The sequence below is a fragment of the Gopherus flavomarginatus genome, chromosome 2 (assembly GCF_025201925.1).
Source record: "Gopherus flavomarginatus isolate rGopFla2 chromosome 2, rGopFla2.mat.asm, whole genome shotgun sequence".
NCBI lineage: Eukaryota > Metazoa > Chordata > Testudines > Testudinidae > Gopherus > Gopherus flavomarginatus.
In genome coordinates, this window is record NC_066618.1 from 261,723,148 (window position 1) to 261,748,874 (window position 25,727).

Below are 25,727 nucleotides of genomic sequence, written 5' to 3' on the forward strand. Positions count from 1 at the left end.
ATCTGAGGAGCTGGCCCACAACCTACCTTTCTATCAAGATTTTTATAGTATGCTCATCATTGTAATATCCGAGCCCCCAAGCGGAAATATAGGGCCAGATTGTGACTAAGTGCTTGTGCTGATGCATGATGGGAGAGGTGACAAGGAACCTTCCACCACCTTGTGTTCCCGGCACAGGGGTCAGTCACAACTGCACAGCTTTCCCTGGCCTGAATGCAAGGAGTAAATGGGATGTTACTGCAAATTGTGCTGGTCATCACAAACAAGTGGAGAAGTGATGTCCATGGCTTTCTCCTTCTGAATTATTGAATGAAGCCAGTCAGTTTCAGAGGGAAGAACACATTACATGCTCTTAAAGCAGGGGTGGGCAAACTAAGGCCTGTGGGCCGGATCCAGCCCCTCAGGGCTTTGGATCTGGCCCACAGGATTGCCCCCTGTGGTGCCGCGGGCCCCGCACCGCTCTCAGAAGCGGCCGGCACCACTTCACTGCAGCCCCAAGGTGGGTAAGCAGAGGGCTCCATGCATTACCCTTGCCTCCAGGCACCGCCCCCCCCAAAGCTCCCATTGGCCGGGAATGGGGAACCGCAGCCAATGGGAGCTTTGGGGGAGATACCTGGAGGCGTGGCAAGGATAGCGCATATGGCGCCCTCCGCACCCCCCCGCCCAGGGGCAGCAGTGCTTCCTGGAGCGGCGCAGCTTGGGGCCAGGGCAGGCATGCAGGGAGCCTGCCTTGGCACCGGTGCACGTCGCTGCTACCCCGGAGCTGCTTTAGGTAAGTGGTGCCAGACCAGAGCCTGAACTCCGCCTGCACCCCACCTCCCAACTCCCTGCCCTAAGCCCTCTGCCTGCACCCTGTACTCCTCCTTCACCCCAGCCTGCCGCCTAGAGCCCCCTCTTGCAGTCTGCACCCCTCCTGCACCCCTGCCCTGAGCTCCCTCCTGCAGTTCCCACCCCTCCTGCATCCCAACCCCTTCCCTGAGCCCCCTCATATACCCTGCACCCCTCCTCTGCCCCAATCCCTTGCCCTGAGCCCCTTCCTGCACACCGCACCCCTCCCACACCCTGCACTCCCTCCCTCCCGCATCCCAATCCCCTGCCTTGCATACAATTTCCCCACCCAGATATGGCCCTCGGCTGAAAAGGTTGGCCCACTCCTGTCTTAAAGAATGTATCCAGGAGCACCCCTAGGGTGGAAAACATTTTTGGTGCTTATCTCCATTCTTTGAGCAGCCGAGACCAAAAAAAGCGAGCTGCTCAGAAGTTTGGCTCCTCTTGGAAGCTGGTGTCCAGGGTGACTGCCCTGCTCAACTACTCAGGTGTATCAGTGGCCATGCTTCTGCTCCATGCCAGGGAACTATAAGAAGTACTGTGCTTCCAGATTTTCACTGGGGCTGTGAAACTCCTGAATGGTCCCTATGGGAGCTTGTGCACTAAGGACTTCATAGAGCATTATATTGTGTATTTCAATAAACTCAGTTTAAATTAAATGATTATAAGGCTGTAAAATTCAAATAAAGACCTTTGAGCGTGTAAAATCTCAGGCTCATCAGATTTAATTCATTCAATGTTTGGCAACTTCAGTAAAACATACAAAGAATTTTCCTACCTTCCAGCTATATATTTTTCTATAAAAGTATTAAAGTTAGTGATGGGTCCAAACCAAAACTGTGATCTGGAGTCTGATCAGAGTTTGCATCTTGAAGTTATTTATAATGGACCAAATGCAAATATACGAAACTTCTGGGAAAATCAGATTATGATTCACGTCTGGATTATGAACTCCCAAATTTGGGAGTGTTCAGATCTGGGGTTTTGGTTAAACTCATCCCTAAATGTAAAGATTTTCAGTATGTAATCTCAGAATGCTTAGGTTTATGCAAAAACACAAAAAATGCTTAGTATTGTTCCCCAACAAGTCCATGATAATAATAACTCTTCATCTGAATTGGCTCTAGTATTAAAATATTATATTTCCAATAATGGTATTAAATTTGTCTAACCCTAAATACTATTTTTCATTGCAGATTGCAACTTGTGTTTCTTTATTATTTTTCCTTTCCAATTAATTTTACACTCCAGCATGTATGTTTATAGTGAAATAACCCATTCATTCCTGGATTATTACTGTCACTCATCTTTTTTCTAGTGCATCACATTTCATCCTCACTTGAGTTTCTTTTACTATACACACTGACATATTAAGGAAACACATGCCAGGGTATATCATAAAGCTTAGATAAAACACTGTCCAGAAAAATACAATGATCAAAGAAAGTTTCTTCTTACTTCTAACTGTGTTATGTACAGAAAATTGTATAAAACACTCAATCTCTCTCAGTCGTAAATAGTAAAATATATGACAATCTGCTATTAGAAATCTGATTGACATTAGGAGTAGCTGGAATAACTATCTCATTGTTTCAAAGGTGAGTGCAGAATTCGAGAAGGCATCTTTTCCAGAAGCAGGCCCTTTTGATTGGATACAGCTTGACTCTCATCTATGTTCCAATGAAAACAAGAATAATTTGTGTGCAGCCTTAAAAGGCAAACTTGAGAATGATACCAAATGTTTCAGCACATGTGTTGATTTGTTATGTTTCATTTCAGCTGTGATGCTAATGGAACAGTTTCACATATTTCGTTCTGATGTATTTACTTTAATGGTCATGTGTATGTAGCTTTCTGTGATTGCCTAATAACACTGATTGTCTGATGTTTTGCTGTCACCACCAGGCCGGGGCTGGAAATAAGATAAGACAAGACTAAAGGCTTGCTTTTCAGTCATGCAGCCTTTTAGTCCAGGGCAAAGTAAGAAATAAACATGACCAGATCAGAACGTCAGTGTTTCATAGGCACTTTGCATCGGTGCAAATGACTGCACCATGTGCAATGCAATGGAGACTCAGGCCCAGGAGCTAAAAATTTCAAACATAAATTTGACTCCTAAATCCATATTAAGACAGCTAAATAAAAATTGCCTGAGTTTTCAATGATCCTATGTACCTGCAGCTCCCTTTAATAAATATGTGTTCTGTGGGCACTCAAGTCAGGCCACTTACATATTTAGATGCCTAAATATGAATTTAGATGTCAAACTTTAGGCACCTAAGTTGGACATTTTTGTTTTAAGGCTGAGATTGACACATACAATTTATAATGTGTCCTCCTGAATTTTAGGAAAAAGAGAAAAACTCAACATTGTGACTGCTTCGAGCGTTTGTTATCCCTGAGTTATTGTGGCATTTCCTTTATTGCCCAGGAGCAAGAACGTTTAGATCAGGGCACACAGAAGAATGAAGACACAGAACTGGAGGTGGAATTAAAAAAGCAGGCTGCAACTTTATTAACTTTTAACATGCTGCCCAACCCCCCTCTCACCTCTTCAGATTACCGGGCATTAATTGGCTCCAGTATGAAATTAACCAGCCTTAAGCATTAAAATCCCAGTGAGTGAGGGGTGACTCCTTTAGCCTAGCCCTCCCTAACTGAAAATAGGATTCACTCTTGCTACGCTCCCACTCTGAAGGAGAGTGAGGGTACAGACAAAGGGTGTCTTATTCTTCATGCACCTTAAAACATCCATATGCTCAACAGGCTATTGAGGCCCAGGACAAAGTCCCTCAGGCCTCTGTGGACATTGAGGGAGTGACTCAGCCAGTTATAGCTTCCACATCCTCCTCCTCAGACAAGGCCATGGTGGCAGCAGGGGTGACTCCACTACAGAAACTCCTGGGTCTCAGGCTTTGGTTTAGCCCAGAAGCTGGTCTCTAAAGCCTCTTATGTGTACTAGACACAAGTATTGACAATAATTACTCTGTTTTATTACCCCTTACTAATTTCTATTGTTTGTTTTAATTATGATCTCTTTTCCTTAATTTCCTACATTACCAGGCTTCTAGGACTCTGCAAGTACAGGAAAAAATCCTCCACAGCCCCACAAAGCAAGCCCAGAAACCCAGCTATGACAACTGCAAAGAAAGGGTAGGGGTAGCCAATGCAGCACTTGTGGGTCTAAGATGGCTCAAAGAGGGCCATAAGCAATGGTGGCGGAGAGGGTCCCTGTCTCCAGTGAGCCTGCCAATGGGAGACAGAAGTAAGTTGAAACTCCCCAGCTCCCAATGCCCACACATGGACTCCATGTGTTTCTGGGCAGGTGTGAGAGCATTGAGTAGGAGGTGCCTCCTTCTCCTTCTCTCCCTGACAAGGATCCCAAGGAGTAGCCATCCCCCTGCCAGTTCAATCAATGCCCACAACCAGCCACTGACCCATGCACACTCAGTGCTATGGAAAAGCCATGGAGGGAGAGTTACAACTGCTCAGTACAGCAATAACTTAAAATGAAAATTACATTGAAATTTAAATTATTCTGGTTCTGTAAAATGCCATTCCTCTCTCTACAGACATAAGCTTTATGGACATGGGAAGTGGTGCTCCCTAAGCGATACGTGGGTCTGCTCTCTTTGGAGCAACAGACACATATTTAAAGGCACAGGATAATTTAGAAAGGAAAAGGAAACCCAAGTTTCTCAAAATGGCCGTAAAAACTGCATGGCATACTTAAAATGGCCGTAACCGTCTCCTCCATCCGCCTCCAACAGTCTTATAGGACATGGGTCTCAGTTATCGACACTACTGGTCAGTGGGAAAATAATTAACTTTTTCACTGCACCTGAACTTACAGTGTAAAGCCAGTGAAGAACTCTCACGGGTAAGCAATCTCATTAGCACTTAAAAAATCTATGAAGTAGCTTAACACCAAGAAGCGAGAGTAATTGTATAATCAGGAGTAATAATGGGCTGAAATTAAGAAAAGGAAAAGCTATAAGACTGACAACTGGAAGATCCACTTCTATGACTAAAGTCAATATCCTAAGCTTAGGCTTCAGGATTTGAAATTCTAACCCTCATGAGAGATGGTAACAACTGATTTACACATACATACACAAAAAGAATGATCAGCATTAACAATAGCTATTTCCAAATAAGAGATAACACTGGCAGTGAGTAGCAAAGGGGAGACTATGCAAACTGAATATTAATAGATAAAGCTGGGAATGGAATTGATCCTAGGAAACAAATTGTGCATGGCTAACATTTAAGTAAAGCAATTCCATGGTAACAATTTAAAGCTGGATTTATTGACCACAACCTCAAATTTCCTTTGCTTGGGGTTGGGGAGACTTGGAAACCCTTTCAGTTCTTCTGTCTTTTTTAAACAGTCTTACAAAAAAGATATTACTGAAGGGAAAACACATTTATAACTTACTTGAGCTTGCTTGCATAGTTTAAAAGGCTGAAGGGTTTCTTGGTAGAAAAGTTGATGATAAGCCTGTAGGTCAAACCAAAAGTACGCACTGTTCTTCCACAGCTACAGATGGAAAAAGAATATAAGTTATTACTACCCAATTATCAGGGCTTTATAAAAGCTTGGGTTTCCAATCCAAGTAATTGTTTAGCTCCTTGGGGTCATCATAAATCAAGCTCAATTTAAGATGGTTTTAATCTTCTGTTGCATACTGGCAACAGGACAACATGTTTAATGGCATTGTCACTGCGATATTATATCTTTTATTGTATCCTTTGCATATAATTGGCCATTAAAATTGTTAACGTTACAGTTAACATTTGAAGAGTAACCACATTTTGATGGCGTGAAGCCAGCACTTAAGAAATGTTGATAATGTACGTGCAGAACTTGTGCCATGGTGGTGATAGCATTTTGCAGCAATAAACCAGACAATTAAAGGTTTTATGCTGGGCATATGTTATTGTGACTATAATACATTGTTGTTATATTTGTTTCTAAGGTACCATATCTTGGTCTCCGTTTCATTGAGTCAAACAAAATATCAAACATCTTTCAGAAGAAGGAGCTAGCTCTTCCCCCCTCCCCCCACCTCTCTCTTCTAGCCTTTCACTTATGGGGGTTGGGTCTTGGTGAGTATCCCAAAAGCACATCTGGGGCTAGCTGCTTCATGAGACTGACAGTTAAAGGAATACCTGCCAAAGAGGGGAGTTTTGCTCCATAACCTGTTGGTTCCAAGACTTGTTTCAGTCAGAGGTCAGGCTGAACATAAGTTCCACAGCGGAAGACACTTAATACAAATGGCTTGATTTTTGGAAGGGAGTGATCATCACAGATCCCATTTACTTCTGTGGGATTTATGGATGCTCATCCTCTTTGAAAAATCACACCAATTTTGTGTCGGTGGCTAAATGTAAATTTAGGATTCTAACTTAAGGCACCCAGGTTTGAAAAATTGTGGTTGCTGTCTCCTGGAGAGCCAAGGCAGAAGAAAGCATTTCTGGCCACTGCTGCTGCATTCTAAACATCTGTGAGAAATCTATAACCCTGCCAATGGATGGAATGACCACGGCCTACATCCTCATCTTTTTCAAATCCTTCCTAAAGATTCACTGCTTCTACAAAGCCCACACGCTGACTAGCTCCAACCCATTCTCCCTCTATATCCTGCAGCAAGTAGAGGCTTTGCAGATAGCAGAGAAGAAATATAATTGTGTTTCCCAGAAGTTCATGGAGCTTCAGTGAACACTAAAGAACTTTATGCAAATGCTAGATACTTCTGGACATAACTGACACCACAGGGAAGGAGATGGAAAACTAGCATGTGAAAGAGATTATATTCTAGTAGATATTCTTCTTTTTCCCCTTTTTAAAATCTTTCTGAAGGCCAGGATCTCATATTGTTTTTCTGCCAGATGGAAAAGGCAGTTATTCACAATGAATAGTCCCTTTCATCCCTGATGGAACTCTCAGACTTCAAATAGGTTTGGGATAGTCAGGTTAAGGCCCATCTTTAGTTTCAAAATATGCATGAACACCACCCCTTTCACCAATTATTTTTTCAGCCTGGCTGCCCTCTGTAGCTCTGTGTTCAGTCAGTTGTGGAATAAATTATCACAGGGTAAGAAAATACCTCATACCTCATTCCCTGACTTCTCACAGAAGTGTGTGAAGAAGTAGCCTGCTCTGTTCTCCACATAAAGAGACTGTAGCATACATTCCATTTTAGAACTCCCTAGGACAACACTCTCTGTAGGACTTTTACCCTAGATTAACAGAACAGCAAGAAATAAAGGTGATTAATTTTTCTTAGATGTCAATGAGTTGAAATGGGGTGTCACGCAGACTGTTCAGCTGACATCTTCACTCCAGTCAACCAGATTTTACATTGTATTATACATACAATTGGTGCATAGAGGTCATCTAAGTCCATCCCCTTGGGCTGAGGCAGGACTCACAATACCTAGGCCATTACTGATTGGTGTTTGTCTAACAAGTTCTTAAAAATCTCCAATGAGGGGGTTTCCACAACCTTCCTTTGTACTTAAATATTCTTAAAGTTAAAATGTTTTTCCTAATATCTGATCTAATTCTCCCTTGCTGCAAATTAGGCTGATTACTTCTTATTCTTCCTTCAAGGATGTGGAGAACAATTGATCATCCTCTTTATAACAGCCCTTAATAGATTTGCAGTCTTATTGGATCCCCCTCCATGTTCTTTTCTCAAGTTTTTTAAATTTTTCCCCATAGATCAGGTTTTCTAAATCTTTCATCATTTTTATTGCTCTCCTCTGAACTCTCTTCCCAATTTGTCTCATCTTTCTTAAAGTGTAGTGCCCAAAACTGGACACAATACTCCAGTTGAGGCCTCAGTGCCAAGTAGAGTGGGACAATTACCTCCTGTGTCTTGCATATAACACTTCTGTTAATACATCCCAGAATGATATTCGCTTTTTTTTTTGCAACTGCATCACAGTTTTGACTCATTCACTTTGTAAGCTACTACAACTGCCATCTCCTTTTTCAGCAGTACTACCATCTAGCTAGTTATTCCCCATTTTGTAGTTGTGCATTTGATTTTTCTTTCCTAAATGTAGCACTGTGCACTTGTCTTTATTGAATTTGTGTTGATTTCAGACCAATTCATGAAGATTGTTTTGAATTCTAATCCTGTCCTCCAAACTGCTTGCAACCCCTCCCAATTTAGTGTCATCCACAAATTTTATAAGCATATTCTCCACTCCATTATCCAAGTAATTAATGAAAATGTTGAAGCATTCCAGACTGAGGACAGACTCCCCCACTCTCCCCCCCGGGTCCCATTTGCTCCATTTGATAGCAAACCATTGATAACAACTCTCAGTACAGTCTTTCAACAAGTTGTGCATTCACCTTATAGTAATTTCATCTAGACAGCATTTCCCTAGTTTGTTTATGAAAATGTCAGGTGCGATTGTGTCAAAAGCCTTACTAAAAATTAAGGAAAATCACTTGTTTCCCCCTATCCACTAGGCAAGTAACCCTGTCAAAGAAGGAAATTAGATAGGTTTGGCATTCCAGGTGCTTACAAATTGATTCTTTATTAACTTGTTCCAGTAACTTTCTAGGTATCAAAGTATCCAGGAGTATTGAGTAGGACAGGAGAGATTTAAGGGGGTCTATTTTGACACCTCCCTCCCCACCCTCCTGCAAAGAATCCCAAGGAAAATGCAGGCCAGTGAGCTGATCCCTGAAAAGCTGAGGAGATGTGTAGCAGACTGGTCACATCCTGTGAGGACACTGGGAGTGGATGAAGGAGTGGGGATGGGAGGACAATAGGTTTCTCTCCAAAGATTGCTCAAGAGCAGGTAGGGAAGAAAGAGCAGGGCCTTTTGAGAGAAGGTCTTGTGAGAAAGCAGTCACAGTGAGAAGCCTAAGGGTATGGAATAGTTAGAATCCTTGATACTCAGCATATGCACAGTGGGCCCAGCCATTTGATGGCATCATCATCAGCTGTGTGATGCGCCAGGTGGCAACATCAGTGATCCCTTGAGGTCAAGGATGATCTCTTCCACAAATTTTAATTTTTATGGGTCTTTTGGTGACTGAATCCTTGAGCCACAAACTTGTTGGCAGACATTGCAGGTGATGTTGGAAGGCAGGGTTGAGCCATGATTTCTGTATGACAGTCATCTGTCCTTTCTTTTCTGGGATTTTTCTGCAACCAGGGCAAGGCAATTTTCCTCAAAAGTGATCTTTCCTTCTCTGACAAGTCTTCACCAGTTATCCCTGTCCTGGACCACTATGTACCAGTGTGTGGTATTGATGCCACATCTCTTAATCTTTGTCTTGACGGTGTCTTTGAAGTGTTTCTTTTGGCCTCCCCATTTCCCTTCTCTTTTGGTGAGTTGGGCATACAGTAATTGTTTTGGTAGGCGTGCGTCAGGCATGCACACACAGTGCTCGCTCCACCTCAGCTGGTGCTGGATAATCATCCAATACTGAAGGTGTTGGCCTCCGTGAGAACACTGATGTTAGGGTGATGATCCTTCCACTTTATGTTGAAGATCTTCTGGAGAAAGTGCTAGCGCTAGTGCTGGCTTTCCAGGTGTTTTCTGTAGGTCACCCAAGTCTTGCCAGAATGAGGAGAGTTGAGATTACCACCGCTTTATAAACTAAAAGTCTGGTGTGTGTTCTGATGTTGTGGTTGTTGAATACCCGTTGAGACAGTCTGCCAAAGAGAAGGCTGGCACAGCAGATTCTGTGCTGAATCTTGACATCTCTGTCTGCCCTCTGTGAGAGACGGCGGCCAAGGTAGGAAAGGTGTTCTAAATTTTCCATTCTTCTCTGTCAATCTAGAACTTCCTTGCTGGGTTTGATGATTGACCAGGAGCTGGCTGGTGGAGAACTTTTGTTTTGCCAATGTTCAGGGTTAGTCTTAGACTTTTGTAAGCCTCAGAGAAGCAGGTAAGGGCTGTTTATAGATCCTCCTTTGAGTGTGCAACTATAGCACGATCATCTGCATACTGGAGTTCACTCACCATTGAAGTAAGTCATTGGGCACTCATCAAGAATATGCAACGTAGTCTGAAGTTGACTATATCTACATCATGGGTCATTAGAGAAATCCCATTTGAAGAGTGACAGGCCACATAATTGCCCTATCCTATTCAAAACTGGTTCAGGGATGGCCACAGGTGCCTTGGCAGGTCAAAACCTGGTGGGCAGATGGTGGGGTTGGTGATGAGAGAGTGATTAATGACTATTATCGCTGACCACCCATTACGCCAAGCATCATCATCCACCATCATGTCCAGTGGTGGCATAAGTGACCATAGGGCCCTTCATAGCCTCCATGGATAACCAAGTGGAGAATAAATGGCTGGGCCTCTCTTCCCCTAAGCCAGAGATAGACTCCTCCAGACAAAAGACAAGGATGTACAAATAGAGATATTTAGTAGTGTGAATATTTCCTGAATATTTGGTTCCACAATATAAATTTCACTTAACCGCAAACATCAGCCTGTTCCCCCAGCCCTTCTGTTAACTAAACAAGAATACCTTCAGCAAAGGAATAAACAAGAGTACTAGCCTAATGAAAATAAACAGTCTATTAACAGATTAAGGAACTCAATGCACATGTGAAAGGTCCAACCATTACAGTTTATTTCCTGAATTGGGCCAGCAGTGCCAACAATCCCTATGAAAGAGCAGGACACCTTTGGAATGTTCAATGAACATGAAGAGTTTGGGATTTATAGCTGTGCCTGTGGCATTATTTATTAATTCTTGGACTTCAAGAAGCAGGAAGCCCCCAAAGCCTCCATCATTTCAGCAAAAATTAAGGAAACATTCTTCTGTGCATTGGATTCAGGAAGTTGCTTTTGGAGGCAGTAATTTTACAAGCCATACAATAAAGTGTAGAAGTGATGAAAAAAATTAGAACTGGAACATGTTCCTGCTGTATATTTTACTGTTTTCATCACTGCATATTTTAGGGCCATATTCAAGCTCTCACTTCCACCGGTCACTAAAATATTGCCCAAAACTGTACTAAGGTGTGGGAATGTCTCTATTGAAGCATTTATCCATTAACTCACACATAATAATCCTTTTTACTATCACATAAAGAACATTATCATGATTAAAACATAATCATTTATTAGTCGTTACCATACCACAGTATGAGAGTTACCACCATTATTTCCGATTCTAAGAATAAAGAAATAGAATGGACAAATGGATACCATAGTGCGGTAATTATGGATGAATGCTGGCTTTCTAATAGGGCTGTCAAGTGATTAAAAAGATGAATCAAGATTAATTGTGTGATTAATCGCACTGTTAAACAATAGAATACTATTTATTTAAATATTTTTGATGTTTTCTACATTTTCAAATATGTTGATTTCAATTACAACACAGAATACAAAGTGTACAGTGTTCACTTTATATTTATTTTTGATTACGAGTGTTTGCACTGTAAAAAGACAAAAGAAATAGTATTTTTCAATTAACCTAATACAAGTACTGTAATGTAATTTCTTTATCATGAAAATTGAACTTGCAAATATAGAATTATGTACAAAAACTACATGCAAAAATAGAACAATGTAAAATTTTAAAGCTTGCAAGTCCGCTCAGTCCTACTTCTTGTTCAGCCAATCACTCAGACAAACAAGTTTGGTTACATTTGCAGGAGATAATGCTGCTCGCTTCTTATTTACAATGTCACCTGAAAGTGAGAACAGGCGTTCTCATGGCACTGTTGCAGCCGGCGTCTCAAGATATTTACGTGCCAGATGTGCTAAAGATTCATATGTCCCTTCATGCTTCAACCTCCATTCCAGGGGACATGCATTCATGCTGATGACGGGTTCTGCTTGAAAACCATCTAAAGCAGTGCGGACGAACGCATGTTAATTTTCATCATCTGAGTCAGATGCCACCAGCAGAAGGTTGATTTTCTTTTTTGGTGGTTCAGGTTCTGTAGTTTCCGCAAGACTTCTGAAAGCATTCTCCCTACCTCGTCCCTCTCAGATTTTGGAAGGCACTTCAGATTCTTAAGTCTTGGGTCGAATGCTGTAGCTCTCTTTACAAATCTCACATTGGTACCTTCTTTGTGTTTTGTTAAATCTGCAGTGAAAGTGTTCTTAAAAAGAGCAACAAGATATGCTGGGTAATCATCCAAGACTGCCATAACATGAAATATATGGCAGAATACGGGTAAAACAGAGCAGGGGATGTACAGTTCTTGCAATGCCAGCTAAAAAAGTTCCATGCGAACGCCTGTTCTCACTTTCTGGTGGCATTGTAAATAAGAGGACAGCAATATCTCCTGTAAACATAAACAAACTTGTTTGTTTTAGTGATTAACTGAACAAGAAGTAGGACTGAGTGGACTTGCAGGCTCTGAAATTTTACATGGTTTTGTTTTTGAGAGCAGTTATGTAACAAAAAAAATCTACATTTGTAAGTTGCACTTTCAGGACAAAGAGATTGCACTACAGTACTTGTATGAGGTTAATTGAAAAATACTATTTCTTCTGTTTATCATTTTTACAATGCAAATCTTTGTAATCAAAATATACACTTTGATTTCAATTACAACACAGAATACAAGATATATATGAAAATGTAGAAAAACATCCAAAGTATTTAATAACTTCAATTGGTATTGTCTTGTTTAACAGTGCGATTAAAACTGCAATTAATTGCGATTAATTTTTTTAATCACGATTAATCGTGTGAGTTAACTGTGATTAATCGACAGCCCTACTTTCTCATTAAAACACTGCACAAGGCAAAGATATCATCTGTAAAATCAAACACATTTTCCAAAATCACTGGGTATATCCCCTTTGATTGTTTTTACTGTAGATTCAACCACAGATTCAGGGAAGCCAGCTTCTTCCAGGGCTACTTACTGGGAGCAGCTCAGCATAGGTGTATTTTCTATCTGTCTGGGACTTCAGGCATTTTGTATCATCAGTAACAGCAGAGAGACGAATCATGTTGCTTCCCACTGATTTTGGCCTGGACTCACAAACAAACAAAAATGTTTGATAACTGCTTAAGAAAAGATTAGGAATGTTTAGTTTAGAGAAGAAACAAATAAGAAGGAACATGATGTAGGTGTAACAAAATAGTGAATGGTATGGAGAAGATAAATTGAGCATTACTATTTAGTTTGTCTTCTTATAGAAGGAGCAAATAAACATTCAATGAAACTGAAAGGCAACAGATTTAAAACTAAGTTAGAGGAAATATTTTTTTTTTACATAACACATAATTAACCTGTGGAACTCATTCCCACAGGTTATCATGGAAGCCAAGTGCTTAGAAGGATTAAAAAAAGATATGTATGTGCCCAGTCAGAACACTGACAGTTACATCAGAAAGAATAATAAATGTTGCTCATCTAAATAAACCTGCTCATCTAGGCTTCCATCAGCCCCTGCATACTTCCCTGGACAAAGCCCTCATGCTCCTGGTCATAAGCATACCACTAACAGCTAGAGGTTAGGAAGAAATTTCCACCACAGGCAGATTAAATCAAAACTGTGCTCTTGTGAGCAGATTATTGTATTAAATTAGTGGGCAATAGAAAAGTTGCATTCCATGAAAACAATGAGTATCTTACGATTTTTGTAAAACCATGTTAAATAGTTGAGAAGAATGGGATTTATAGATGATACACAAGAGATTTTTGCACCTACCTTTTTCTGCTAACATCAGGTTTACTGGTTACGCTGTAGAAATCAGCCTTTGTGATGGTTCCACTTGATGGCAGGGTAGCTGACAATAATCTGGTAGCTCTCTTAGAAGATAAATTCGTCACATTTGTTTTTAATAAGGTTGGGGGTGAGCTGGTTTCATTTCTCTAAAGGAATAGAAAAATAGAACAACTCAGAAACAAATTTCCCCACCTTTGTTCTTTCTGATGCTCTCCAGTTAAAGGTTTCTATTGACATTAGGGACTTTCTTTCCAATCACAATATGTACAGAAGATCCAAGCTTTTTTCATCATCCTTTAATAACTACAAAGCATTAAAAATTGATAGCAGAGGGCAATATTTCACCCTCCGTCTTTACATAAAATTCCAATTAACATCAGTAAGATTTCTGCAAATGGAATGAAGGTACAGGAGAATATGGCATATCTTGTTTAACATGACCCATATTAAACAAATAACCTAAACAATCAAGATCCTGCAATTTTAATGTAACCTTTTTTGTCTTTGTAGCTCCTGATTCCAGATTTGATCCAAAAGACACGGAAACTCCAAAACATAGCAGATAGACATTGCACAGGGAAGCAGACAACTTATGTAGAGGGAAGCTGCACATTATTATACTATTCACCATAAGGGGAAAATGTGGGCATACCCGGGGTATGGCCAGTAGATTCATACACACAGTGCAGATGCAATCTACTAGTCCTTTCTTTTCCCAGTGGTGGCACCTGCTCATCTAGATTTCCATCAGCCCCTGCATACTTTCCCGGACAAAGCCCTTTTGCTCAAACTTTGCTCACAGGACCAGGATTTGTTCCTTAATGAACTCTAAGGATGCCGATGAAGATGAATGGCAGCAGATGAATGTCCTCTAGTTTACAAATCAGTTGAGATGTTCAGAGGATAACTTAGAATTATGAACGTTTTGCAAAGCTCTCACAAAACCTGAGACCACACAAAGCTCACCTAGTTTCACGCTTTCCTATAAACTCAGTTATCTGAAGCCAGGTTCACAGAAAGTTTTGCTAAAATGCAAAACACTTCCAAGTAAATCTGGGCCAGTATAGGGCTATGCAATGAAACTTCACTATCTATGAGTTTGAAATGAAAACAGGTGAAAATTTGTTCATTTCCATTAAGACTGTGAGTTCATTCAAAATCCAGACTCAGTGAGTATCTCAAAAGATCCAATCCCATGTCATTAAAAACAACAACCAGAAAAATGTTTGCATAAATCCCTATAAAGTGAAATCTAGAAGTTTCTTTAAATTTTAATTAAACAGCTGAAGCCGTTTGCAGTAACATCAGGCCACCAAGATTAATTTAGACCATAGTGAACCATCCATTTCCATTAATTACTTAATCTTTTAATACATATAGATATTAAAACTGCATTCTAACAATTATTTCAATAAAAATATTAGAGATGGGTTTGAACTCAGTCCCTGAATCAAAACATCCCTTATCCTTGGGAGTATTTGAAATCTGAACTGTGATCTGGATTCACAATGTGTAAATAGCTCCTATCTTGAGACCTGATCCTGAATGTTGCTGAGTACATGCAAATTCCGTTGAAGTGACCTCTCATCTTCAGGCCCTTTGTGATGAGGTGAGTCAAGAACCCTGATCTTGCAATGTACAAATTCTAGTATATTAAAAATCCATATCTAGATCTGAGTTTTGTAGCTTGAGACCATCCCTAGAAAAATATCACAGCTGGCTGTTCTGACTAAACAATTATAATTTGAGAGACAGTGGGCCAGATTCTGCTCTCCGTAACACTAGTAAGTGTGTATCCAAAGTAACTTAATTGAAACCAAAGGAATTACTCCAGATTTATACCAGGATACTAGAGGGCAGAATCTTGCCCTCTAGCTGTTATGTAACTCAATGAAATTTGAAATTTTCAGCTAAAATCTGCTCTCGGGTATATCCATGTGGCCCACTCAGGGGCAGCTCCAGGCCCCAGCATGCCAAGCATGTGCTTGGGGCGGCATGCCACGGGAGGCACTCTGCCGGTCGCCGGGAGGGCAGCAGGCAGGGTGCCTTTGGCAGCATGCCTGTGGAGGGTCCTCTGGTCCAGCGGCTTTGGTGGACTTCCTGCAGGCATGCCTGCGGGAGGTTCACCGGAGCCGTGGGACCGGCGACTGGCAGAGCACCCCTCGCAGCATGATGATGTGCTTGGGGCAGCAAAATCTCTAGAGCCGCCCCTGGGCCCACTGACATCAATGGAGTTGTCAGAGTGTAACTGTGAACAGAAATTGGCCTGCAGTTTGTATTGGAGCTACTGTACAAAACCCAGTAGCATTCTACTGCATTTTATACATAGATTTTAGATGAAACAAGCTTAGACTAACTAGATCTGACTCTATAAACTGACTCAAGGAATGAGGACCTAATCCATGTCCCTTTTACTTCAATAGAACTTCTGCCGTTAACTTCTAAGGGTTCTTGTCATGCCTACCTGAGGATGGGAAGGTGCTATCCTTGGAATGCAAGATTTAGCTCTCAGTGGTAACAATGTCACCATTTGTGGGTAAGGATCAATATCCGTTCTTGGTCTCTCGTGAGAGGTGTGCCACTGCTTCAACTTTGCACTGGCAGTTTGTACTGCAGCTGTATGAGTGACACAAAATCTGGGACCCCTGGAGGGGGGGAAATACATACAAGTAGAATTTGTTCAAAACACAAACTATTGGACTAATGTGACATTTACTACATCAATGTATGGTTCTATTAATAACCAGAGTGAAAGACCAGTCAACAGAAAAGATAAATTTACCTCTAAAAACTCTAAATATATAAGTGACCTATTGCCTAAATACGTTAGAGTTCTAAATGGCATACTATAATACAGCTGCTTTTGTTTATGAGACTGCAATTTACATTCAATCTAGCATGCTATGCCTAGTCTGTAAAAGACAATGGAGCCATGAGACACCCAAACTACAACTCCCATGAGGCACTGTGGTAGCACGAAGTAATTTGGTAGCTTTAGCTCATGGGTGCAGAGATTCACTTTTTGGGGGGGGTTGGAGGAAGGGGGAAATGAAAAAAAATGACTAATTATACTTTGCAAACTAGATTAGAATCTGCATAATCTACTACAGCAGAAGGAGAACAATTAATATGAAGACATATGATTTACTGTGAAGTCCTTGAGAGAACAGCCTTTGTAAATCAAAGCTAAATAAATAATAGTATTCAGCTCTATATAACACTTTTAATTCTCAAATCTACAGTAGAGGCAAATATAATTATCCACATTTAAACTTTTAACAGCAGTGCAGTAAGCAGGCTTTCAAAGTTACAGCAAGACAGCTATTAATATTCTGTATAACAGAGGTTCAAGCAGGACCGGCGGTTGCATTTAGGCGGCTTAGGCAATCGCCTAGGGCACCAGCATTATTAGGAGGTGGCATTTTGCTGGAGGGGGCGGCAGGCGGCTCCGGTGGAGCTGCCGCAGTGGTGCCAGCGGAGGGTCCGCTGGTCCGCGGCTCTGGTGGAGCTGCTGCAGTCATGCCTGTGGACGGTCGGCTGCTCACGCGGCTGCAGTAGACCTCCCATAGGCACGACTGCAGCAGCTCCACTGGAGCCGCGGGAGCAGCCGACCATCTGCAGGCAGGACTGCGGAGCTGGGGGACCAGCGTGCAGGGCGGCGAAATGGCCGTGAGCCTAGGGTGCTCAAACCCCTAGCGCCGGTCCTGGGTCCAACAGTAAATTGTCAGGGTCACACTCTGCATAGATTTATATCATGTGCAACACCAACGATTTTAGATGGGCTGTACAGGATGTAGCTTAATATGGAGCTTGACCCTGAGTCTCAGATCTCTCAAACAAAAATTTGCAGGGCCAAGATCTGCTATCACTTATGCTAACACCAGCTCCATGGGGTTGTACCAGAGTAAAGGAGGTTAGAATTTCCCCCACAACTTTAGCAGTAGTAAAGGGAGTAAACATTACAAAAACAATGACTTCAGAGTTCATCTTCAGTTATCCCTACCAGTAAAGAAGTAAAGGTTTCACTACTTCAGGCTGAATCCATTTTAAGTGTCTTGTATTCCACTGGTCTCCAAGTAGCAGGTCCAGTTTGAATAAGACTTCTGAGTTGAGAAAATAATCGCCACTGCTCACTAGATAGAGTTTTTTCATTTTATCAAGCTGTCTTGAGTCAAAGAAAATAGATACATATATTACATCCTGCACATATATTAATAGATTCCAAAGCCAGAAGGGACCACTGTGATAATCTAGTCTGATCTTCTGTATAGCACAGGCCATAAAACTTCCCCAGAATGATTCCCAGAGGACATCTGTTAGAAAAACATCGAATCTTGATTTAAAAATTGTCAGTATTGGAGAATTTACCACAATCCTTGTTAAATTTTCCAATGGTTAATTACCATCACTGTTAAAAATTTAAACCTTATTTCCAGTCTGAATTTGTCTACCTTCAACTTCCACCCATTGGCTCATGTTATACTTTTCTCTGCTAGACTGAAGAGCCCATTATTAAAATTTGTTTCCCCATGTAGGTACTTATAAGGTACATCTACACTTACAGTAGCATGTAAGTACAGACACTGCACACCCACATAGCATGGGTATATAGGTGCTGGAACAAAATTTATAGTGGGGTGCTGGGAGCCATTGAACCAAACTGTAAACCCTGTATATGACGGAAACCACTTCAAGCCAGGAGGTGCTACTGCACCCCTAGTTCCAGCATCTCTGCATGGGTATAAATAGCAGTGTAGACAGTGAGCCATAGCTTAGCCAAGCAGAGTAGAGAAGAGTGCCCTACATGTCTGAACTCCCAGAGGATATACCCTACTCATCTCTCTATATGCCCAAGCAGAGCCTCCCATGTCTATTCCGCTATTTGTATCAGTGTAGTGTCCTGCTGCCTACTCGCTGCTGGAGTCTTTCCCCACCACAGTGAAAGGCGCCAGCACTGGCGAAAGGTTCTGGCAGCTCCCTGATGCCAAAGCCTTTCTCCAGGTGTAGCTACATACCACAGTGACAAGTATGGATGCAGCTTGCCTTTCACTGTGGCATGTAGCCCCACTTGTAGTACCTGTGTTCTGCATGCTGCCATAATCAAGTCACACCTTAACCATCTCTTTGTTAAACTAAATAGATTGATCTCCTCAAGTGTAACAATAAAAGGCATGTTTTCTAATCCATTAATCATTTTCTTGGCTCTCCTCTGAATCCCTTCCAATTTATCAACATCCTTCTTGAATTATTGACACCAGAACTGGACACTATTCCAGGGGTGGTCACACCAGGGTCAAATACAGAGTTAAAATAACCTCTTTATTCTGTGACAGTCTATACTGTTATACTTACCACTTTTACAAGACGGTGATAAATTTTGTACAACTATGCCTTGTGAGGTATCATTTGAAAACTCATAACCTGCTGAACACAATTGACATGGTAAAATATAACTATTTATCAGTGTTGATGTACATAAGTTTCTACTACATAACATTACTGTGACATACTCCAAGTTTAGGAAAAGTAGTCCCAAACCAGTACCAACACCCCAGCCAGGTGCTAAAGAGCTATCACCTACATAAGCAGCCATCCTCCGGCAGGTGTGAATAAGAAATGTATATTTCATAACAGGGACGGTTCAAACCTCAAGTCCGCAAGAAACTGTTTGTCATCTGCACCCCAGCTGGGGGTAATCCTCAAAGAGGGGAGAGTGGTATAAGAATGAGAGACAGTGGCCTCCACATCACCCCTCTCTTTTCCCATCTCTGCTCCCAGCAGCTACAATGCTTGAAAGACAAAGGAAACATCTTTGAATTGGGAGAGGGGCCCTGGCTGGAAGGCTTTTCAGCCAGTACAGACTGCTGTATATGGTGAGACAAAACCCCTTTGCTTTTAAGTTCACTTAGCTTGTTAAATTAAGTATTAGCTTGCTTTTTATTCTTTTATTTTCTTTTTATAACCAATCCTGATTTAATGCATCACCACTTGTAGTCCCTTAAAAATCCATCTTCCTGTAGTTAATAAATTTATCTTATTGTTTTATCTTAACCAGTGTTTTTGGATTAAAGTGTGTGGGAAATTCCATTTGGGATAACAAGGATGGTGCATTATCATTTTCCTTCGATGAAATGACAGACTTTCTATGAGCCTGTACTGTTCAGAAGGTACTGAGCAGCACAGGCGCTGACTTTTGTTTTTGGCGGTGAGTGCTTGCTCCTCTCCACCTTTTGTGTGAGCGGTGGGCAGGACTTCATGGTGGAAGAGGCCGAGTGGGAGCAGGGCCAACAAAAGATTAATCCAGCCCTGCAGGTGCAGAGTACCACCTACTTTTTTCTGTGGGTGCTTGAGCCCCGGAGCACCCACAGAGTTGGCTCCTATGCTGAGCAGTATAAGACACACATTTCGGGGGGGGGACAGGGCTGGGACTAGGAATTTGTGGATATTGCCCTGTATGTAATTCATGAGTGACAGGTCTGAATGCTCATATATTTAGCTGGGGGTGAATTTGCATGTTGAAGAACATAAGAACGGCCATACCGGGTCAGACCAAAGGTCCATCTAGCCCAGTATCTATCTACCGACAGTGGCCAATGCCAGGTGCCCCAGAGGGAGTGAAGCTAACAGGCAGTGATCAAGTGATCTCTCTCCTGCCATCCACCTTCCATCCTCTGATGAACAGAGGCTAGGGACACCATTCTTTACCCTTCCTGGCTAATAGTCATTTATGGACTTAGCCACCATGAATTTATCCAGTTCCCTTTTAAACATTGTTATAGTCCCAGCCTTCACAACCTCCTCAGGTAAGGAGTTCCACAAGTTGACTGTGCACTGCGTGAAGAAGAACTTCTTTTATTTGTTTTAAACCTGCTACCTATTCATTTCATGTGGTGACCCCCTAGTTCTGGTATTATGGGAATAAGTAAATAACTTTTCCTTATACACTTTCTCCACATCACTCATGATTTTATATACCTCTATCATATTCCCCCTTAGTCTCCTCTTTTCCAAGCTGAAGAGGCCTAGCCTCTTTAATCTTTCCTCATATGGGACCCTCTCCAAACCCCTAATCATTTTAGTTGCCCTTTTCTGAACCTTTTCTAGTGCTAGAATATCTTTTTTGAGGTGAGGAGACCACATCTGTACACAGTATTCGAGATGTGGGTGAACCATGGATTTATATAAGGGCAATAATATATTCTCAGTCTTATTCTCTATCCCCTTTTTAATGATTCCTAACATCCTGTTTGCTTTTTTGACCGCCTCTGTGCACTGCATGAACATCTTCACAAAACTATCCACGATGATGCCAAGATCTTTTTCCTGACTCATTGTAGCTAAATTAGCCCCCATCATATTGTATGTATAGTTTGGGTTATTTTTTCCAATGTGTGTTACTTTATATTTATCCACATTAAATTTCATTTGCCATTTTGTTGCCCAATCACTTAGTTTTGTGAGATCTTTTTGAAGTTCTTCACAATCTGCTTTGGTCTTAACTATCTTGAGTAGTTTAGTATCATCTACAAACTTTGCCACCTCACTGTTTACCCCCTTTCTCCAGATCATTTATGAATAAATTGAATAGAATTGGTCCTAGGACTGACCCTTGGGGAACACCACTAGTTACCCCTCTCCATTCTGAGAATTTACCATTAATTCCTACCCTTTGTTCTCTGTCTTTTAACCAGTTCTCAGTCCATGAAAGGACCTTCCCTTTTATCCCATGACAGCTTAATTTATGTAAGAGCCTTTGGTGAGGGACCTTGTCAAAGGCTTTCTGGAAATCTAAGTTCACTATGTCCACTGGATCCCCCTTGTCCACATGTTTGTTGACCCCTGCAAAGAACTCTAATAGATTAGTAAGACACGATTTCCCTTTACAGAAACTATGTTAACTATTGCTCAACAGTTTGTTTTTCTATGTGTCTGACAATTTTATTCTTAACTATTGTTTCGACTAATTTGCCTGGTACCAATGTTAGACTTACCGGTCTGTAATTGCCGGGATCACCTCTAGAGCCCTTTTTAAATATTGGCATTACATTAGCTAACTTCCAGTCATTGGGTACCGAAGCTGATTTAAAGGACAGATTACAAACCATAGTTAATAGTTCCGCAACTTCACATTTGAGTTCTTTCAGAACTCTTGGGTGAATGCCATCTGGTCCCGGTGACTTGTTAATGTTGAGTTTATCAATTAATTCCAAAACCTCCTCTAGTGACACTTCAATCTGTGACAGTTCCTCAGATTTGTCACCTACAAAAGCCGACTCAGGTTTGGGAATCTCCCTAGGCTGTAGGAACAGTCCAGGAGTGGATATTCTGACACCAAAGCAGTGTAAAAAGGATGCCAGGCTAGAAAATTAATGGGACACAGCTGTGCAATGGCCCAGATTGTACCCTAGGTAATGTCACATACACTTACTCAAGATTCTCCTGTTTACACCACCAAGAAGTACATTAGCCATATTGGCCACAGCATCATGCTGGGAGCTCATGTTCAGCTGACTATCCATCACAACCCCCAAATCATTGTTTACTTGCAGCCTGCTTACCAAGCGATCCAGATTGCTCTGTATTAGTGATCTGTCCATTTCATTATTTACCACTCCCCCAATTTTTGGGTCATCTGCAAACTTTATCAGTGATGATTTTATGTTTTCTTCTAGGTCACTGATAAAAATGTTAAATAGCATAGGACCAAGAACCAATCCCTATAGGATGCCACTAGAAACACACCTGCTTGTATGATGATTTTACGTTAACAGTTAAATTTTGAGACTTATCAGTTGCCCCGTTTTAATCCAGTTAATGTGTGTCATATTAATTTTATATGTTTCCATTTTTTTAATCAAAATATCATGTCATACCAAGTCCAATGTCACACAGAAGTCTATATTGCATCAACATTATTACCTTTATCAACCAAATTCATAATCTCATCAAAATATCAAGTTAGTTTGCCAGAATCTATTTTCCATAAACCTATGTTGACTGGCATTAATTAATAACCCTCCTTTAATTCTTTATTAATTGAGACCCAAAGCAGCCACGGCGTTATCTTGCCTGGGATTGATGTCAGACTGATAGCCCTATAATTATCCAGGTCATCCCATTTACTCTTTGTAAATATTGGCACAATACTAGCTTTCTTTCAGTCTTCTGAAACTCCCCCAATGTTTCAAGACATATTGAAGGTCAACACTAATGGTCCAGTGAGTATCTTAGCCAGCTCTTTTAAAACCATTGGATGCAAGTTGTCTAGACCTGCTGATTTAAAAATCTCTAACTTTAAAAACTTCTGTTTAACATCCTCCTAAGATACTAGTGCAATGGAAAGAATGTTATCATTATATGATGAGACTACATCATCTGTTTTTCCCTGAATACAGAACAGAAATATTTATGCACACTTCTGCCTTTTCCACATTATTATTATTGATAATTCTACCATTTCCATCTAGTAATGGATCAAAATCATTATCAGGATTCCTTTTGTTCCTACAAAATTTTAAAATCTCACTCTTATTGACCTTAACTCTTTAAGCCGTGATTTCTCCTATTGTCACTTTGCTTATCAGTTTTCCACAATTCCTGTATTCTGATTTATATTCATTACTATCAACTTCCCATTTATTATATATTATTTTTTAAAGTTTCCTTCATGTCCCCTCTAAACCAGATCAGTTTTTAACTGTACAGTGTCAGGACCACAGAATGGGTGGCCTGGTGTAGGGGTTTACATAAGATGCATGCAGAGGGTCCAGTTACCAGAAATCAGACCTGTTTGGAATGTCAGAAGATCAGAATCAAGAGACAAACCAGAGAGCAGAGACCAAGAATCAGTTACTATGAGTCAGGCCACCAGGAGATCAGGTTTAGTCAATGGAACCAGAGGGCAGAACCAATTACCAAGAGTCAGACTAGGTCAGGATACCAAGATCTTGTGCACAACACAGTCCTCATGGCCTTGTATGCGCACTGGTTGGGGATGCTATTAGGTCCTGTGTGGAAAAGAATTCTTGGTACAGGGTTTCAGGAAAGATATGTGAAATACGAGGTGGACATTGAGAGACTGGGGTAGGTGTAGTTCAGTGGTGACCAGGTTAAGTTGTTGATGGATTCAGTCAAGGCTAAGGAACTGAAAGTCCAATTTACATAAGAGTCTATTTGAGCAGAGGTGCTTCCTTGAGATCCACACTATTTGTCCCACAGAATAAGTGGGGCCTGACTGATGATGTTTGTCTGCATGTCACTTCTAGTGGGCTTTCACTTTTCCAGGTGACCCCTTCCTTCTTCCTGCACCAAGTCCAATTTGATTGGGTTAGAAGTCATAGGTAACTGTAAGTGGAATCAGAGGTGGTACTCATAGATGGCAAAAAAGGGACTTTTTACTGTGGAAGCATGTTCTGTGTTATTGTATGCAAACCCTACGTAAGATAATAGTGAGGACCAGTAATCTTGATGGTGGTTAATATAACATCATAGCTATTGCTCTAAAATCTGATTGACTCTTTCTGTCTGGTCAGTGGACTGAGGGTGGTGGGGTAAGAAAGGTGTGGCTGGATCCCCAGAAGACATAGGGCCTCGCACCAGAATTGGGCTGTAAATTGTGATCCCTCATCAGAGGTGATGTGATCTAGTAGGCCATGTGTGGTCACCAGCAAAGAAAGGGGCTGTATTGCAGCTGGTTAGGTGCAGTGCTAATAACCCTTACTAGGAAACAAGGTAATACGGCCTAGTGGCTGGAGTCAATAAAGTTGCCCTTCTACACAGGGCTGCATGGCCCAATGGTTCGAGTCAGTAAAGTGGCCCTTCAGCTCAGGACAGCATGGCCTAATGGCCAGCATCAATAAAATGACCCTTCTACTCAGAGCAATGCAGCCTAATGACCAGAGTCAATAATGTGGCCCTTCCACTCAGGGCAGTGTGGCCTAATGGCCAGTGTCAATAACGCAGCTCCTTCTGTTCAGGGCAGTGTGGCCTGATGGCTGGAGTCCATAAAGCAACTCTTCTAGCCAGGGCAGTGTGGCCTAATGGTCAGTCAATAAAGTCGCATCCCTCTGTGGGGTTGTGTGGCCTATTGGCCCACTGGGGAAGTGAGTTGCCACTCAGGGATGTGTGGCATCCTGAGTAGGGAGACTCGGGCCCTCCCTGCTGCTCCGAGCCCCAGCCCAGGGCCCTGGTTACTCGCCACCGAGTTAGCAGGGATCCTCCTGAAACACACTGACTGGGTTTCTGGTTCACCCAGCAGAGGCGAAGGGGAGTGGCTTCCTCAGCCTGCAATGCACAGTTAACCCCTGCAGAGCTAGGGTGAGGTAGGTACACCCTGTCACACCATGACTAATCCATAGTTTGCCTGTCTCTTCAGTAGACTAATACAGGGCATTTTGGTGAAGTGGTCTGTACCATAGAGATCATTATGAACCTGTTAGACTCTGGTAGCTTCACAACAAAATCCAATGTAATAGTGGCCCAGGGTCCAGATGGAGAGTCTAGAGGTTGGAGTAGACTGCAGGGTTTGTGGAGCAACATCTTGGCTTGAGTACACACATTGCAGGATACTATGAAAGCCTGTATTATGGGGTGCATTTGGGGCCACCATCAAAGATGAGTCAACAATTGCTGAGTTTTAAAGTGGCCCAGGTGTCCCGTCAGGGGGAAGTCATGGCATAGCTGTAAGGCTTCCACTCTCATCTTATCTGGGGGAACATAACTGCATTTATTCATGAACACGACCCCCTCCGGAATGTCATGTGGTTCCCTGTCAATGGCAGCTAGCTTGTGAGGTGGAATTTTTGAGGCAGAATGAATCAGTGTGACCAGATTCTGGCAAAAAGTTGCAGGGCTCGAGGATGTGGGCCAGTTCCAGGCTAGGTCCATGTGGTTCAGAATCAAAGCTCTGCAACATGGCATCGGATTGGCAATCTCTTGTTCTGGGGCAGTATGTGATGGTGAAGATGAACTATGAAAAGAATAGAGCCCACTTGAGTAAACCGGAGCTGTCATTGGTATGTGGCACCCTGGGTTGGGGGACTCGGGCCCTCCCTGCTCCTTTGAGCCCCAGCCCAGAGCCCTGGCAGTGGCAGGGTTACTCACCACCAAGTCAGCAGGTATCCTCCCAAAACATGCTGACTGGTTCCCCAGTCCACCCACTGAAACAAAGTCTGAGCCCCCTGGACTGCTTCATATCCTAGGGATGG

General features: G+C 41.9%; 1 protein-coding gene across 7 annotated transcripts in view; it reads right to left on the reverse strand.

The window, feature by feature from the left end:
- The window catches only part of RGS22 (regulator of G protein signaling 22), a 106,082-nt gene that overhangs the window by 47,939 nt on the left and 32,416 nt on the right, over positions 1–25,727 (reverse strand). For all 7 annotated transcript variants that reach the window (XM_050940591.1, XM_050940589.1, XM_050940590.1 and 4 more), the window contains 6 exons: positions 17,525–17,686; positions 15,986–16,166; positions 13,504–13,667; positions 12,712–12,820; positions 6,946–7,071; positions 5,267–5,368 (listed from right to left, as the gene is read on the reverse strand). In XM_050940591.1, the coding sequence (XP_050796548.1) occupies positions 5,267–5,368; positions 6,946–7,071; positions 12,712–12,820; positions 13,504–13,667; positions 15,986–16,166; positions 17,525–17,686 (844 nt within the window). The remainder of the gene's footprint in view (positions 1–5,266; positions 5,369–6,945; positions 7,072–12,711; positions 12,821–13,503; positions 13,668–15,985; positions 16,167–17,524; positions 17,687–25,727) is intronic.